The sequence below is a fragment of the Coregonus lavaretus genome, assembly GCF_964263955.1.
Source record: "Coregonus lavaretus genome assembly, chromosome: 29".
NCBI classification, from domain to species: Eukaryota; Metazoa; Chordata; class Actinopteri; order Salmoniformes; family Salmonidae; genus Coregonus; species Coregonus lavaretus.
This window is the reverse complement of record NC_140016.1, coordinates 11,545,323-11,564,150: the sequence shown is the minus strand read 5'-3', so window position 1 is coordinate 11,564,150 and position 18,828 is coordinate 11,545,323. Positions and strand designations below refer to the sequence as shown.

Here is an 18,828-nt window from a genome sequence, read left to right as displayed (position 1 = left end):
AGCTAAGTAGCTAGCTTGTTAGGTAATTGAACTGGAATGAACTTACATGCTCGCTGCTTTCTTGCATTTGGTATCTAGCTTACCAACCCAGCTAGCTAGGTTTGAGAAATTGTTTACATGGAACACCGTGAACTTGCTTGCTTTGCGATGCAAATCTGATGGCACGAGCAACACAGAATAGCTAGGTTCATATTATGACGTCAATGCCCAGACCATCACATGGACCTAGGAGGCTAACGACAGCAAGGGGATGGTTTTTTAAATCTCTAAGGTCCAATATCCCATGTCAATATTTGGGTGCCGTCTCTCCCTAAAAATGGTAAATGCTTTTGAATGAAGATCCAACTGCGAGGAACACAAAGCCTGTCCTCTTGTCGGTGTTGAGGAGATGTCATTGACAGCAGCATGCATTTTGCTGGCAGGAGCAGCAGCAGCACCGATGCCCCCATGTCTAGCGCCGTCTCCATCGGTTCCTCTTTTCGTTTCTTGCCCGTCATCTTCATGGGAATCGCCGCAGCGTTACTTTTTCAGTTTGGATATGGGGGGCTCACCATAACGTCATTTTTTCTGAAGCTTTTTATTTATATCTCCTTTGCGTTGTTCTGCTTCTTGTTGGGAAGCGTTGGTCTCCTCGTGAAGAAGGGTCCTCCTAAAATCAGCCGATTTGAAACTTCAAAGAGACAGTCTGCTTACCTGTTGGAATTGTTTAACAAATTAATGGTAAGCATACTGAATAGTTTTTATTCATGTTCATGTCATGGGCCTTTTCATTGTCATCCTGGTAATGAGCACCGAGTTGTGTCAGTGAGACATTTAATATTCAATACAGTAGACATCTTTAGGGATTCTTTACTGTGCTCTAAAGTCCTGCGTGATGACACATTATCATGTTGTGTTATAGCCTATAGCTTCAACAGTCTGCCAGACCTTTGAAACAGGCAGTGTTTTATCTCAGTCTTGTCTCTCCTGCATGACACTGTGTGGGTGTTATGTTTTAGAAACATCCTTGTTGCTCAATACTACCTCAGTCATTTCCTTGTCTGGGTTGGACATCACTGCCCATTCATTCAACTATTCCATTATTTATGAATTTCTGTTTGAAATTGTTAGATTGTATCCTTTGTCAATTATCTTGTTTGTATGCATGCAATGGGCTGAGAGAGCGATATTGACCTTCGGCTGGGACTCCATCCTTTGTACTTGTGTTATGTTTGCAGGGAAGATTCACCGTGCCCCTTTTGGAGTCTGCGCAGACAAGAAGAGTGGTGGTATCACACAATGTGGACAAGGCCCTTAAAGAAGGTTGGTGGTTAAAACCCCAAATATCATGCTGCTGAACCATCGGTGTCATTTGTGTGGAGTCAGCAGTCCTAGAATAGGCCAACTTCTTCTCAGGAAGAGCTTGTGAGGTCAGCACAAACATGGGGAAGATCTCAATTGCGGACTCCTGAGTCCTCGTCGCCTTCTCAAAACCCATTGGATGAGAAAGCCAGAGGTCTCTCCTCTATGACCTTCTCCCCCAATGGGTTTTAAGGAAATGAGGAGAGAGGGTGCGAGGAGTATGCAGTTGAGATCACTACATTGTCACTCACTAAGCACCATGTCTGCTCACACCCCAAACAACATTTCTCATTGTCATTTTACATGGTGCAGATAGCCTTTCAATTAGATCTTGTTTGCTAGTATGGAAAGCTATCCCCTAGTAAGGAGATCACAATTACATGTGTACTATTGTATTTAACAAGCTGCTGTGTGTTACTGTATTTAACAAGCTGCTGTGTTACTGTATTTTTTTTTTAGGGTGTAGATCAGCTTTAATATTGCAGATAGATTGTAACTTCCATCAATGTAATTGTCTGCATCACTTCCAATCCCCCATGGTTTTTCCCCCTCGCATATATCTATCTATTTATTTATCTATTTATCTATCTATCCTTTTAAAAAATATATTTCCCTTTATTACTTTCCAACCCCACCACCCCTTCCCTAATTGGAGTAAACTAGTGAACAACAATGCTTAGGCCTCTACTTCCAGCTTATACATACTATATACATTTTATGGACACAGTCAATTTTACAATAATTATTTTTGTTTGTTTTTACTCCTGAACTTCCTCTACCCTCAACCTCTCCGATCATTTTCAAGCTGCTGTGGTACTGTATTTAACAAGCTTCTGTGTTACTGTATTTAACAAGCTGCTGTGTGTTACTGCATGGATGGTTAATCACAAGTCCCTTATCGAAGCTAGCATTAACCCTAATGACTAGCACTTATACCCACCAGGCAGAAACCAATCACAAATGGTTTTATTGAAATGTTGATAACAGAAAGGAACCACGTGAGGAGTTTGACCCAACCTCCCCCACCTCATTCAGCCTATGTTGGATAGTATTACTGAATCTGGTGCAGTGTGATGGAGGGGAAGAAAGGCCCAGTGTTCCCTTTATAGTACACTTTTGACCAGGGTCCATAGAGGAGAACATGGGGCCCTGGTCAAAAGTAGTGCACTATAAAGGGAATAGGGTGCCATTTGGGACAGTCAGATGTTTGCTGTCCTCCCTGGCCCTGCGTTTAACCAACATGCTGTTTACTTTACACACCACTCTTTTCATTCATACAGCAGGAGATTGTTGTCAGGCAATTTAGATTTCTCAATACACCCGGCACTTGCAGCTGTTAGCCTCGCTTGAGGATTGAACCTCTTGCTTCATGGCTGGAATTTGGTAGGCTACACTTTGGTTCTACAGTGATATATTGTGATATATTGTGATGTATTTGCAGCAAGTCATGCAGAAAGGCATTACTGACTTGCATCTGTCTTGTGATGCCTACCTCCTTTGGTATTGTGATGAAAATGCCTACCTCCTCTGGTATTGTGATGAAAATGCCTACCTCCTCTGGTTTTGTGATAAATGTTGTTATATCATCAGAGGTCTGTATATACTGACAAGATGGTCTGGTCCCCGCCCTAACAATAGGAGTCGTTGTCCCAAAGGCGGGAAGGCAGGCTGTCTGCTTATTGTGGACAGATGTTGACGGGATTGAACCCTCTCGCTTTGCATCTTCCTTTTTTTTGTTGGGGGGGGGGGTGTAATCTTACCCCCTTTTTCTCCCCAATTTCGTGATACTACGATCTTGTCTCATCGCTGCAACTCCCCAACGGGCTCGGGAGAGGCGAAAGTCGAGTCATGCGTCCTCTGAAACATGACCTGCCAAACCACGCTTCTTAACACCCGCTCGCTTAACCCGGAAGCCAGCCGCACCAACGTGTCGGAGGAAACACTGTTCAACTGACGACCGAAGTCAGCCTGCAGGCGCCCGGCCTGCCACAAGGAGTCGCTAGAGCACGATGAGCCAAGTAAAGCCCCTCTGGCCAAACCCTCCCCTAACCCGGGCGACGCTGGGCCAATTGTGTGCCACCCTATGGGACTCCCGGTCACGGCCGGTTGTGACACAGCCTCGGATTGAACCCCAGGCTGTAGTGACGCCGCAACACTGCGATGCAGTGCCTTAGATCGCTGCACCACTCAGGAGGCCCCGCATCTTCCATTCTGATCATATCTGAGCATCACCCCATCACTGGCATTACCATCATGTGGTTCTTATGTAGGGATTGATTGAAACCATCCAGTAGATATAAATTGATCTTCCTCACTAACAACATTAGTGTTTTCCACAAGAGCTCAACCAACCTCCCACTTCTCTCCACAGTAAGGGAGTTTAGGTTATTCACAATATTCTGTAGAGGGCTCATTGTGGAGTCTGGCACTGTCAGTCTGAAGCACATGCACTCAAAGCAAATTGAAGGCCTTTTTGGGGCTATGTCTGACTAGCCTATAGCTCCCTACTCTACCTGGGTTTGTGCTCCATACAGTGCTGTCTGGCTCTATAGAAACACACGTGTTGAGCTGCAGTCAGTTATTGCCATGCTTTGGGTTTAGCGTCTTGAGATAAGTCTTTCCATACATTATGTTCTCATTGATATGGAACAGGTTCAGTATCAGGTCAGACAGTGGCACTGTCTGTATGGAGTGGTTGCAGGCTCCTGTAGTTTAGGTGTGTTTGTGTAAATCCCCTGGCTGAAGAATATCTGTTACCTGGCAGCCAGCATTGGTGCTGTGCTGAGGTCCTCCCAGAGGAAGGGTCTGTCTCTACTTTCTGTCTCTACTGTCTGTATGGCTGCTGCATCATGCTGATGTCACAGAGAGAGTACCACTAAAGAAGTAAATCTCCCCAACCAGGAGAATAAACTGTAGCCTAGGTGGCTAGGACCCAACTAACCTAATCTCGTTCACCAGACACTTCCTCAAAGCCTGGGGACGAGGTTACAACTGGCTTAAGGAGCAATCATAAAGGGTTGGGTTGGCTTAGGCACCATAGAGGTTATGGATAGGGTTAGCCTGTTGGACCAGACAGGTGATATCGCAAGAAAGTCCACTGTCTGGGAGAACCCAGTGTTTAATTTAGGTCCTTTCAGGCCCTCTACAAGCTGGAATGTTGAATACAATTAAGCACATGCATGACCTCGGCTGGTGTGCATGACCTCGGCTGGTGTGCATGACCTCGGCTGGTGTGCATGACCTCGGCTAGTTGGTTTAACCAGAGGAACCGGTAGAGTAATATCAAATGTAATTTTATTTAAAATTACGGCTTGGAGAGGCTCTGAAAGGACCATATCCAAATGAGTACACAACAATGTTTCCAACAGTACCTAGCAAGCATTAGCATTAGCTAGTGATTAGCAGCTGATGTATTAGGCTAGGATCAAGTAAGACTAGGAGGTGGGGCTAAAGGTCCAACATGATCCAGTCTTAATGTAAACCTACACCGTGAAATAAGGACAATGTGGCTGAACAGAGAATTCCGAGTTTTGCTACCCTTTAGTAGCAGAGATTTCTATTGATGCGTCTGCTTAAATCTACCCTGTATTTTGCCAAGCGGTGTACCAACCACGTCTTGTTCTCTGTCCTCCAGTGTTTGACTACAGCTACAGGGACTACGTCCTGTCGTGGTATGTGCCGCTGAGTCGTGACGAGGGACAGCTCTACCAGATGCTGTCGGAAGACTTCTGGGAGATGGCCAAGCAGCTGCGGGGCCGCCTGGCAGACGTCGACATGGTCAACGTGGTCTGCAATGACACTGTCAAGACCCTCCATGCACACTTCTGTGACCTCAAGACGGCCAACACCAGGTAAGGGAGGGCGTGGGACGAGGAGATCTGTTTGTGCTGTCTTGCCAACTCACACTGGTTTGATGACCATAGGAGTTAGGACAACACAAACAGATCAGGACAAGGCAGCAGGCTAGAGGTGAGAGTTTCAGGGGCCCAAACATGGGCGCCTCTGGTCTGGTGAGGATATAGAGGTGGTTATTTGTATTTATTATGGATCCCCATTAGCTGCTGCCAAGGCAACAGCTACTCTTCCTGGGGTCATCATCACTCTGTAATACTCAGCATTACCCAGCTTCCCCCTTTCCTCAGGAGAGGAGAGCAGCCTTGCTTATTTTAGTCTGTGGCCTTGGAGCAAAGATCAGGACAGGGCTCTTACTCATACTTATGCTAATGGACTGGAGAGGATGCTTCTTTCACTGTCTTGACTGTTTTAGCTGTCTGATTAACCCTATAATCTATAAAACTATAAAAAGCATATGCATGACCATGACAGCAATTTTTAAAGAGAACACTTTGGAGATTAAGGGGAAATTATCAGACTAAAGGTGAGGACACAACAGTTCACCTGTCACAAGACTGAATCCAAACATTACACTGTTGATTTTATGTGCATTTTACATTTACTGTACTTTTCACAGCATTTGTCAATAACAAAATCTGAAAATACATTTTGGAGTAGGTGCATGGTAAGGAAAAACGATTTACAAGAGTTTAAGTGAGAGGTCTAACTGGTGTCTCCAATTGGCCACACACCTCTCCAAACTGCACAGTTCCTAAGTAATTTCAATGCCCTTCTATGACTCCAGGAAAGAGCCTTCAGCTATAAGGTGCTTTTTTTTTAGCTCTACTAGCTGAAGCAAGCACACTTGTAGTGTTTTTGTTTGGAATACAGCCCTGCGTCCCCACCATCACACAATTACTGTTGATTCTGTCAGTCAAAACCCATGCAGCCCTGTGAAGCGGAGAACCTGAGCTCTGACGTCATGTATAGCATGTTACTTTACAGCCACTGTGTTCCAATTTTGACGCTTATCAATGACAAAATCTGCCATTTACAACCAGTATAAGGGATGACGGGCTGTGAGTGGAAAGATCTGCTGGTCGGTGTTTACGATGCTGTAAAGTCGCTGTTCCATCTGCCTGCACTGAGCCGTGCTGCTTCTCAGTTCCCCCAGCCATGTACACCTAGAAGTGGAGCTCACTCATTGGAAAGCAAGTACAGCCAGGGAAATTCGGAAAGTATTCAGAGCCCTTGACTTGGTAAATTCAATTGATTGGACATGATTTGGAAAGGCACACACCTGTCTATATAAGGTCACACAGTTGACATTGCTTGTCAGAGCAAAAACAAAGCCATGAGGTTGAAGGAATTGTCCGTAGAGCTCCGAGACAGGATTGTGTCGAAGCACAGATCTGGGGAAGGTGACAAAAACATTTCTGCAGCATTGAAGGTCCCTAAGAACACAGTGGCCTCCATCAGTCTTAAATGGAAGAAGTTTAGAACCACCAAGACTCTTCCTAGAGCTGGTCGCCTGGCCAAACTGAGCAATCAGGGAGGTGACCAAGAACCTGATGGTCACTCTGACAGAGCTCCAGTGTTCATCTTTGGAGATGGGTGGAAGCCAGATGGAAGCCACTCCTCAGTAAAAGGCACATGACAGCCCGCTTGGAGTTTGCCGAAAGGCACCTAAAGGACTCTGATCATGAGAAACAAGATTCTCTGGTCTGATGAAACCAAGATTGAACTCTTTGGCCTGAATGGAAAGCGTCACGTCTGGAGGAAACCTGGCACCATCCCTACGGTGAAGCGTGGTGGCAGCATCATGCTGTGGGGATGTTTTTCAGCGGCAGGGGCTGGGAGGCTAGTCAGGATCGAGGGGAAAGATGAACGGAGCAAAGTACCGCGAGATCCTTGATGAAAACTTGCTCCAGAGCGCTCAGGACCTCAGACTGCAGCAAAGGTTCACCTTCCAACAAGACAACGACCCTAAGCACACAGCCAAGACAATGCATGAGTGGCTTCGGGACAAGTCTCTGAATGTCCTTGAGTGGCCCAGCCAGAGCCTGGACTTGAACCCCATCGAACTCTAGGAAGAGTCTGGAGAGACCTGAAAATAGCTGTGTAGCAACGCTCCCCATCCAACCTGACAGAGCTTGAGAGGATCTGCAGAGAAGAACGGGAAAAACTCCCCAAATACAGGTGTGCCAACCTTGTAGCGTCATACGCAAGAAGAGTCGAGGCTGTAATCACTACCAAAGGTGCTTCAACAAAGTACTGAGTAAAGGGTCTGAATACTTATGGAAATGTGATATTATTATTTTTGCTTTGTCATTATGGGGTATTGTGTGTAGATTGAGGGGGGAAAACTATTTAATCCATTTTAGAATAAGGCTGTAACGTAATAATGTGGAAAAACTCAAGGGGTCTGAATACTTTCCGAATGCGCTGTATTGTCTGACCAGTGGAAGTCATAAAACCACAATTTAATTGTCTTAATTTTGCTTTTATAAAGCAAGTTACTCACTGTGACTGTCAGTTCATTTAGCCCCTGTAATGCATAGTGTTACTTACAAACAGTGAAGCAACCAATTAACATTTTATTTTCTGTAAGCAATTAGATATATTTTAACAGTAGACCTGTTCCAAACAGTCAACATTGAAGCAGGAACTCAGCTAGGTAACCGGTTGAAATTTCCAGCAAAAGGTCACTAATTGAATCCCTGAGAGACTTTGAGCAGGTAGGTCCTCACACTGAGCCGGCTGTAGCTTCCCTTGGTTTCTGTACTGTGTATGGCTCTGGCTCTGCATCCCACATTGACTTTGAGAGAAAGAGGTCCTCAGCCATCAACTGATAGAGGCTTTATTGGATGGTTCCCAAATGCCATTTGGGATACATCCATTGTGTAATCCTCCTGTGCTAGATTAATATTGTGTATTTTGGGGTATAATCATGTATTTTGTATGTTGCCAGTGCCACATTTTCTCAGCTCAGACAGATAGCTACTATAGCAGTCTGTGTAATGTCAGAGGTCCCTCTTGAACTTTTAAATGAGGCTTTTCAGAAGTTCAGCCAGTCACTCCCTCCCTCCCAAAGACAGCAAGCTGGAGATGCTGCTCATTATTTAGCACAGTGGATGCATTTCTATCCCAGCTTGTTTCAGATGCACTAGACCAGACCTGCCGAGCTACCTCTGCCTCCGCAGAGCTCCCTGCCTCTGCCTCCGCAGAGCTCCCTGCCTCTGCCTCCGCAGAGCTCCCTGCCTCTGCCTCCGCAGAGCTCCCTGCCTCTGCAGAGCTAGAGCTCCCTGCCTCTGCCTCCGCAGAGCTCCCTGCCTCCGCAGAGCTCCCTGCCTCCGCAGAGCTCCCTGCCTCTGCCTCCGCAGAGCTCCCTGCCTCTGCCTCCGCAGAGCTCCCTGCCTCTGCCTCCGCAGAGCTCCCTGCCTCTGCCTCCGCAGAGCTCCCTGCCTCTGCCTCCGCAGAGCTCCCTGCCTCTGCCTCCGCAGAGCTCCCTGCCTCTGCCTCCGCAGAGCTCCCTGCCTCTGCCTCTGCAGAGCTAGAGCTCCCTGCCTCTGCCTCCGCAGAGCTCCCTGCCTCTGCCTCCGCAGAGCTCCCTGCCTCTGCCTCCGCAGAGCTCCCTGCCTCTGCAGAGCTAGAGCTCCCTGCCTCTGCCTCCGCAGAGCTCCCTGCCTCTGCAGAGCTAGAGCTCCCATGATGTTGTTCTATGATGGGTTTTTATTTATTTATTTATTTTTATTTCACCTTTATTTAACCAGGTAAGCCAGTTGAGAACAAGTTCTCATTTACAACTGCGACCTGGCCAAGATAAAGCAAAGCAGTGCGATAAACAACAACACAGAGTTACATATGGAATAAACAAAAACTAAACGTACAGTCAATAACACAATAGAAAAGCTTGTCTTGTAAGACTGCAGCTTTATTTACACAAAGACGATGCTCACTGTGACAAACCCATCATAGTGAATCGATAGTCTTCAGTTGGGGTGAGTGAGTTTGTTCAAAGCACACTTCTGTATGTAGGCTATCTAGTAAATGCACACTTCCTCGGGCCATGCCTGATGTCATGGCTCAGAAGCCATGATGCCATGGTTGTGTCATGCCTCATTAAAATGAAAGAGCTGTGGCGGCAGTATGGATCAGTATCAGCTGTGTTCTCTCCAGCCCCTCTATACAGGGATCTGTCATGAGTACAGACTGCCTTCTAAAGCTGAATCACACATCTCTGATGGCTGGCCAGCCTTTATCCTGAATGGAAAAGAAACGAAGCGTTCCAATTAATTCCATTGATTTGACTTTCTTAAGTGTTATCAGCAGTAAACCGCTTACACAAAGAGACTGGCATTGACTGTGCAGTAAGGAAACGCTCCTCTGTAGTGTGCAGAACAATTACAAAAAATTCAATATAGGAGACAGCGGGTTGGGCTCTGTCTAGACTTTAGCCTGGCTCTGATGATCCCCACCCTTATTTTTCTGTCTCTCTCTCTACCCCCCTTAGGCAGGAGGAGTTGCCCAAGCCCTTCCCCCTGCACCAGTGTCTGCAGAGCCCCGAGGAGGAGCTGCGGTTCCTGCGCTGCTGTGCCCGCCTGCTCATGCTGTGCCTGCTGCCCACACGAGACGCCCGCTCCTACAGCCTGCGCGTGGTGCTAGTGGAGGTCATCACCACCAAAGGTACACAGACAGCCAGGGATACACCGTTGTCTCCCTAAAGCTCATCCATTATAAATTCAACACAGGGACTGACATGCATCCCAAATTGCACCCTTTATGGTGCACTACTTTTGACCAGGGCCCAAAACGTATTACCAATGGGGAAATGGGGTGCCATTTGGGACATGTACTCTGTGAATTCTAAATCTATTTCATGTAACACTGGCATGATGAGCAATGTGGGCTGGATGATGTGGCAGAGCTCCAGCTGAATTACTTTTCAGCTGCTGTATTTATGCTGTAGGAGGAGGAGAAATGCTCTCTCACATGTTTCTTGCTGTACTAACCAAAAAAACACTAAGAAACAACCAGATATTTGCTGGTGTTAAAATATTCATGGCTATGGACCGCTTCTGAAGACGTCATGTGACGCCAACTGGAAAAGCAAAAGGCAACAACAATCAGAAAAGGTGAGTGTGTTTCACAACAGGGTTTTACTTCCTTGTGAACTGAATTGCTGTGCTATAAACAGAACCACATCTGTGATGGCAAGGAAGGCTGCCTGACTGCAGACAGAGCTAAATGGGCTCAGTCAGGAAGGTGTGGTGGTGATTTTGTTTATCTTGCAGTCACAGATGGATGACAAAAATATACTTTCAGCCCCCTAATTAGATCTTCATTACTGCTGTTACTTAGCAACATCCCTCAAGGTACTGAACATATTAGATTAGTTCTGTTATACCTCCACTCTCATGGTGTTGGTGAGGTTCTGTTATACCTCCACTCTCCTGGTGTTGGTGAGGTTCTGTTATACCTCCACTCTCCTGCCATGGTGTTGGTGAGGATGGAGAGGTTCTCTTATGGAAAGGTTTTAGAGCAGGGCTCCAACCCTGTTCCTGGAGAGCTACCCTCCTGTAGTTTTTCACTACAACCCCAGTTGTAACTAACCTGATGCAGCTTATCAACCAGCTAATTATTAGAATCAGGTGTCCTAGTTTAGGGTTGGAGTGAACCTACAGGATGGTAGCTCTCCAGGAACAGGGTTGGAGTGAACCTACAGGACGGTAGCTCTCCAGGAACAGGGTTGGAGTGAACCTACAGGATGGTAGCTCTCCAGGAACAGGGTTGGAGTGAACCTACAGGACGGTAGCTCTCCAGGAACAGGGTTGGAGTGAACCTACAGGACGGTAGCTCTCCAGGAACAGGGTTGGAGAGCTCTGTTTAAGAGCATCCAAAATGCTCAATGTTACTGCTTGACATTAGTGCTGCTCGACATTAGTCAAACATTAGTCAGATATGTTATCACATTTCCATGTTATTGTTTCATTTGTTATCAGTTTTTTGGGGGGCATTTGCTCATATTTTGCTATTTGATTTAAAAAATTTGATCTCACAACAAAGTAATGCGATTTGAGGAGAGATTTTAATTCTTGAACAATGGGACATTGTATTCCAACTGGGCTCAATCTGAGACCTGGCTCTTCAGTACTTCTATGGGTTTCCATGGAGGACTGACTGGGTGGAGAGATGTGCGTCCCAAATGGCACCCTGTTTCCAATATAGTGCACTATGCTGCCCTCTGTAACAAGGCTGGGGGCTGCCTGGAGTGGCCAATCTCTGATTCCAATTGCCAGAGATTATCTATGAAATTGACATTAAAAAGCCATTCCACCAGCTACGTGTGAGAAATCTGATAGCTTGCTTTGCATCACAGCAGCACAGCTCTCGGAAATGTTTGCAGTCAGACATACAGCAAATCAGATCTTTCAGGGTTTGGCTGAAAAACCTGTAAACTGAAATGGAATAGAATGCAGCCCCCTAACCCACACACTCAAATGATCCCAACACACATCAGCAAAGCATTCATCTAGTGCGCAACGTCTAGCTAAGTGCAGATGATGCCTACTCTCAGTATTAATACCCATGAGGATAGGGGGAAATATGATGCTCGCTCAGGCAGTCACAGGCAGATCACGCCTCCCTGCACTTCCTCTCTATAGAGGTAGTTCTACTGAACAGCAACAGGAAGAGAGTCCGTGGAGTGGTTCCTGTCCCAGCTCATAGACCAGCCCCAAATCCCCCTCTGTGGTGCTGTAGCCATCAAACCAGCTGTCAGACTGATGAAACCCCCAAGGCGTGTGCCTCCAATGGCATGCTATTCTCTACATAGTGCTCTACTTTTGACCAGAGCCTTATGGGCCCAGGTCAAAAGCAATGCATTACATAGTGAAAAGGGTGGCATTTTGGACGTAGCCCTGGCCTACTGCCTGCCAGCCTCAGCCTTTACCAGTTGAGCTGTTTAAGACTCCTTGTGTAAGCATGTATGAGTCACCACTTCCCTTTATAAAACATTTAGCTCCTCCATTAAAATGAAATGTGAAGAAGCCCACTAAGATAGCCAGTGACATCTGAAGGCAGCCCAGACATGGCATTGTAATAAAGGAAATCCATGATAGTGTGTGGTTGAGGAAGAGAGGAGGCATTTAGATTCAAAGATGGCTCTTTTTAGTGTGTGCTTGTGTCAGAGGATGTCACTTTACAATATTAGCTAGTTCTCTGCTGTCTGTGTGTCTGAATGAATGAATAAGATGGCACATTCCACAGTATAAGCCTGTTTTCTACTGTGTGTGTGCAGTGCTGAAGCCCTTGGTGGAGGTGCTGAGTGACCCAGACTTCCTGAACCTCATGCTGCTGTCTCAGCTGGAGCACCGCGAGCAGCTCAACGAGCACCACAAGAAGGCTTATACCTACGCCCCGTCCTACGAGGAGTTCATCAAGCTCATCAGCTCCTCCTCAGACGTCGACTTCCTCAAACAGCTCAGGTACAGACAGAGCAGCCCACCCATCCTCCTGCTAGTGAGTCAGATGTGTATAGATGCCCTGACTGACACAGAAGAGCTCCAGTTTTCTCATTAGCCATGCCGACACGTACACCTCAACCACGCTGTCTCGTGTCACCCCGACTTCACTTACGTGCGTCATCATACCAACATGTCACACCGTCTTTCCCTTTTAGCGTTGAGCGATTTGTGCTTTTTGAAGTCAGTCGGGGTTAGGTTTTTGAAGAATAATCAGTTTTAAATTTCATTTGAAATGTTTTAAACAATGAATTCATTGTGGGTTCAATGCTGTAACAACACAGAACAAAAAAATTGATGGTAGTGAGTGACTGCCCTTTACTATCACTTATTATGCTCTAACCATCATTTATTAACATTACTTTAATAAAATATTTTAGTTGTGTATATTACATTTTTATTTGATGACTTATTTTATTTTATTCTAAGTCATCATCTCATCTCTGCTCAGGCAGTAGCAGCCAGACTGCCTTTTATCTCAGTGCTCCCCAAAGTCATCGTTCATGCTAGTAGGCTAGCCTAGCTGGCTAGCTGCCTGCTGTCTGACGAAATCACTATTTCAGTAGTACTTCAAAGTAGATAAGTCATACTTTTAAAACTGCTAAATAACAACTATCAATCAATTAGATGTATTGTCAGGTAGAGATACCTAACAACCGCTCTCTATCCCTCTGGTGTCTCTATCGTTCTTCCTCTCTGTCTGCCGGCCCCACAGGAACCTATGAGAACAGGCAGCTGTAGGTGCAATGGATTCTGGTCATTGTAGTTAATTAAGTTAATCCTCTGACCAAGACAATCCCTGGCTGCGGCCTCTCCTCTGACCAAGACAATCCCTGGCTGCGGCCTCTCCTCTGACCAAGACAATCCCTGGCTGCGGCCTCTCCTCTGACCAAGACAATCCCTGGCTGCGGCCTCTCCTCTGACCAAGACAATCCCTGGCTGCGGCCTCTGATCAGGGTGCTTTACCTCCTCTCGGTGTTGGGCTGTGCTGTGTTCAGCTCTCCTGCAGGCTACAGTCACTACTCCCTCCCTCTCTCTACCCCTTCCTCTCTTCCCCTCTCTCTTCCTCCCTCCACCGCCCACACTCTTTATTTATTTTTTTATTTTTTTATTTCACCTTTATTTAACCAGGTAAGCCAGTTGAGAACAGGTTCTCATTTACAACTGCGACCTGGCCAAGATAAAGCATAGTAGTGCAATAAAAAACAACAACACAGAGTTACATATGGGGTAAAAAACATAAAGTCAGAAATACAACAGAAAATATATATACAGTGTGTGTGCAAATGTAGCAAGTTATGGAGGTAAGGCAGTAAATAGGCTATAGTGCAGAATAATTACAATAGTATTAACACTGGAATGCTAGATGTGCAAGAGATTATGTGCAAATAGAGATACTGGGGTGCAAAAGAGCAAAATAAATAAATATATATGGATGAGGTAGTTGGGTGGGCTAATTTCAGATGGGCTGTGTACAGGTGCAGTGATCGGTAAGGTGCTCTGACAACTGATGCTTAAAGTTATTGAGGGAGATAAGAGTCTCCAGCTTCAGAGATTTTTGCAATTCGTTCCAGTCATTGGCAGCAGAGAACTGGAAGGAATGGCGGCCAAAGGAGGTGTTGGCTTTGGGAATGACCAGTGAGATATACCTGCTGGAGCGCAGACTACGGGTGGGTGCTGCTATGGTGACCAATGAACTAAGATAAGGCGGGGATTTGCCTAGCAGTGATTTATAGATGGCCTGGAGCCAGTGGGTTTGACGACGAACATGTAGTGAGGACCAGCCAACAAGAGCGTACAGGTCACAGTGGTGGGTAGTGTATGGGGCTTTGGAGACAAAACGGATGGCACTGTGATAGACTACATCCAATTTGCTGAGTAGAGTGTTGGAGGCTATTTTGTAAATGACATCGCCGAAGTCAAGGATCGGTAGGATAGTCAGTTTTACGAGGGCATGTTTGGCAGCATGAGTGAAGGAGGCTTTGGAAGTTGAGTTTACAGTCTAACCAGACACCTAGGTATTTGTAGTTGTCCACATACTCTAGGTCAGACCCGTCGAGAGTGGTGATTCTAGTCGGGTGGGCGGGTGCCAGCAGCGTTCGATTGAAAAGCATGCATTTAGTTTTACTAGTGTTTAAGAGCAGTTGGAGGCTACTGAAGGATTGTTGTATGGCATTGAAGCTCGTTTGGAGGTTTGTTAACACAGTGTCCAATGAAGGGCCAGATGTATACAAAATGGTGTCGTCTGCGTAGAGGTGGATCTGAGAGTCACCAGCAGCAAGAGCGACATCATTGATATACACAGAGAAAAGTGTCGGCCCAAGAATTGAACCCTGTGGCACCCCCATAGAGACTGCCATAGGTCCAGACAACAGGCCCTCCGATTTGACACACTGAACTCTATCTGAGAAGTAGTTGGTGAACCAGGCGAGGCAGTCATTTGAGAAACCAAGGCTATTTAGTCTGCCAATAAGAATGCGGTGGTTGACAGAGTCGAAAGCCTTGGCCAGGTCGATGAAGACGGCTGCACAGTACTGTCTATTATCAATCGCGGTTATAATATCGTTTAGGACCTTGAGCGTGGCTGAAGTGCACCCGTGACCAGCTCGGAAACCGGATTGCATAGCGGAGAAGGTACGGTGGTATTCGAAATGGTCGATTATCTGTTTGTTAACTTGGCTTTCGAAAGGCAGGGCAGGATGGATATAGGTCTGTAGCAATTTGGATCTAGAGTGTCACCCCCTTTGAAGAGGGGGATGACCGCGGCAGCTTTCCAATCTCTGGGGATCTCAGACGTTATGAAAGAGAGGTTGAACAGACTAGTAATAGGGGTAGCGACAATTTCGGCGGCTAGTTTTAGAAAGAAAGGGTCCAGATTGTCTAGCCCAGCTGATTTGTAGGGGTCCAGATTTTGCAGCGCTTTCAAAACATCAGCTGTCTGAATTTGTGTGAAGGAGAAGCGGGGGGGGCATGGGCAAGTTGCAGCAGAGGGTGCAGAGTTGGTGGCCGGGTTAGTGGTAGCCAGATGGAAAGCATGGCCAGCTGTAGCAAAATGCTTGTTGAAATTCTCGATTATTGTAGATTTATCGGTGGTGATAGTGTTTCCTAGCCTCAGTGCAGTGGGCAGCTGGGAGGAAGTGCTCTTATTCTCCATGGACTTTACAGTGTCCCAAAACTTTTTGGAGTTAGTGCTACAGGATGCAAATTTCTGTTTGAAAAAGTTAGCCTTTGCTTTCCTGACTGCTTGTGTATATTGGTTCCTAACTTCCCTGAAAAGTTGCATATCGCGGGGGCTATTTGATGCTAATGCTGTACGCCACAGGATGTTTTTGTGCTGGTCAAGGGCAGTCAAGTCTGAGGAGAACCAGGGGCTATATCGGTTCTTAGTTCTGTATTTTTTGAATGGGGCATGTTTATTTAAGATTGAGAGGAAATTACTTTTAAGGAACAACCAGGCATCCTCTACTGACGGAATGAGATCTATATCCATCCAGGATACCTGGGCCAGGTCAATTAGGAAGGCCTCCTCGCTAAAGTGTTTTAGGGAGCGTTTGACAGTGATGAGGGGTGGTCGTTTGACCGCGGACCCGTTACTGACGCAGGCAATAAGGCAGTGATCGCTGAGATCCTGGTTGAAGACAGCTGAGGTGTATTTAGAGGGTATGTTAGTCAGGATGATATCTATGAGGGTACCCATGTTTACGGATTTAGGGTTGTACCTGGTAGGTTCGTTGATAATTTGCGTGAGGTTGAGGGCATCTAGCTTGGATTGTAGGATGGCTGGGGTATTAAGCATATCCCAATTTAGGTCACCAAGCAGTACAAACTCTGAGGATAAATGGGGGGCAATCAATTCACATATGGTGTCCAGGGCACAGCTGGGGGCTGAGGGGGGTCTGTAGCAAGCGGCAACAGTGAGAGACTTATTTCTGGAAAGGTGGATTTTTAGAAGTAGAAGCTCAAACTGTTTGGGCACAGACCTGGATAGTATGATAGAGCTCTGCAGGCTATCTCTACAGTAGATTGCAACTCCACCCCCTTTGGCAGTTCTATCTAGACGGAAAATGTTATAGTTGGGGATGGAAATTTCAGAATGTTTGGTGGCCTTCCTGAGCCAGGATTCAGACACTGCTAGAACATCAGGGTTGGCAGAGTGTGCTAACGCAGTGAATAACTCAAACTTAGGAAGTAGACTTCTGATATTTATGTGCAAGAAACCAAGACTTTTGCGATTACAGAAGTCATCAAATGATAGCGCCTGGGGAGTAGGAGTGATACTGAGGGCTGCAGGGCCTGGGTTAGCCTCTACATCACCAGAGGAACAGAGGAGGACTAGAATAAGGATACGGCTAAAGGCTTTAAGAACTGGTCTTCTAGTGCGTTGGGTACATAGAATAAAGGGGGCAGATTTCCGGGTGTTATAGAAAAGATTCAGGGCATTATGTACAGACAAGGATATGGAAGGATATGAGTAAAGTGGAGGTAACCCTAAGCATTGGGTAACAATGAAAGAGAGAGCATCGCTAGAGTCATCAATTGTGTCGGTCTCCGCGTGTATAGGGGGAGGTGCAAATGAGCTATCTAAGGCAGGTTTAGCTAGGCTGGGGGGTCTACAGTGATATAGTACAATTAGAAATAACCGAAACAACAATAAACTAACCATGTTTGGGCTGAGGCTAAACATAAACAGGATGTAGTACCGTAAAAAGGAACAGTCCAGCAGATATCAGCTGTATAGCTGAGTTATCATAAGGTCCGGTGGTGAAGCACTAGTAAGAGGCCACGGCTAGCGTGTGCTAGCGGGCCAGGGCTATCAGATGGATGGAATCTTCGTGGTTAACGTCGTAACCACATCAGACGATTTCGTCGGCAGACCAGTCGTGTAGGATCGGCGGGGCTCCGTGTCAACACTAGGTGGTCCCGTCCGGTTGACAGATGATTAGCCAGACCACAGCGTCCGTTTTGTTGTAGCTGGCTGGTGGTAGCTAGCTGGTAGCGATGAATCCGGAGTTAAAGGTCCAGTGATTCAGTGATTCCGGCGGAAAAACTGATATGTTCTGGGTCGATAACGCGCTGTGCAGACTGGCCGAATATCCAGTGATCAATGTCCAGTGATTAAAATTAATCCCGCTGAAAAAAAATCAAATGTTCTGGGTGAAACACCGCTAGCTGTGGCTAATAGCAAATAGCAAGTAGCTAGTTAGCTGGCTAGCTAGTTTCAACTGGAGATTCTAGATAAAGGTAAGTCAAGGTAAGTCAATAATAGAATCCGTTCCACATTGAGTGAGGCGGGTTGCAGGAAAGTATATCTTGTAGAAGGATGAAAAGTCTGATAGGGAAATATGTACGAAAAAAATAGGGTATTTACAGGCTATTTACAGACAGACGATAAAAACACAACTGCACTACTACGCCATCTTGGAACATGGGCCTCTTATGAGCCATGCCAACCTGACGAAGATCCTTGCAGGATCTAAACGTTGTTTGTTAGTGAATAAAGGTATGTGGTGGAGCTTGTGAGTGTGCAGGCTCTGTTTCGTCAGCCTGTAGACATAACACCACTGTGACATCAATAAGGGATCATAGCTTTCACCTGGTCAGTCTGTCATGGACAGAGCAGGTGTTCCTAATGTTTTGTACACTCAGTGTACATACAGTGCCTTCGGAAAGTATTCAGACCCCTTGACTTTTTCCACATTTTGTTACGTTACAGCCTTATTCTAAAAGGGATTAAATATATATTTTTTTTTTCTCATCAATCTACACACAATACCCCAAAAAGACAAATCAAAAACAGGTTTTTAGAAATGTTTGCTAATTTTATTTAAACAAAAATAATAATCAAATTTACATAAGTATTCAGACCCTTTACTCAGTACTTTGTTGACGCACCTTTGGCAGTGATTACAGCCTCGAGTCTTCTTGGGTATGACACTACAAGCTTGGCACACCTGTATTTGGGGAGTGTCTCCCATTATTCTCTGCAGAGCCTCTCAAGCTCTGTCAGGTTGGATGGGGAGCGTCGCTGCACAGCTATTTTCAGGTCTCTCCAGAGATGTTAGATCGGGTTCAAGTCCGGCCTCTGGCTGGGCCACTCAAGGACATTCAGAGACTTGTCCCGAAGCCACTC

General features: G+C 46.1%; 1 protein-coding gene across 1 annotated transcript in view; it reads left to right on the top strand.

The window, feature by feature from the left end:
• The first annotated feature begins 324 nt into the window (after positions 1 to 324).
• The window catches only part of snx25 (sorting nexin 25), a 53,940-nt gene continuing 35,436 nt past the window's right edge, over positions 325 to 18,828 (top strand). The window contains exons 1-5 of the mRNA XM_084146604.1: positions 325 to 720; positions 1,218 to 1,302; positions 4,976 to 5,192; positions 9,689 to 9,861; positions 12,476 to 12,662. Coding sequence (XP_084002730.1) covers positions 406 to 720; positions 1,218 to 1,302; positions 4,976 to 5,192; positions 9,689 to 9,861; positions 12,476 to 12,662 — 977 coding nt within the window. The 5' untranslated portion in view covers positions 325 to 405. The remainder of the gene's footprint in view (positions 721 to 1,217; positions 1,303 to 4,975; positions 5,193 to 9,688; positions 9,862 to 12,475; positions 12,663 to 18,828) is intronic.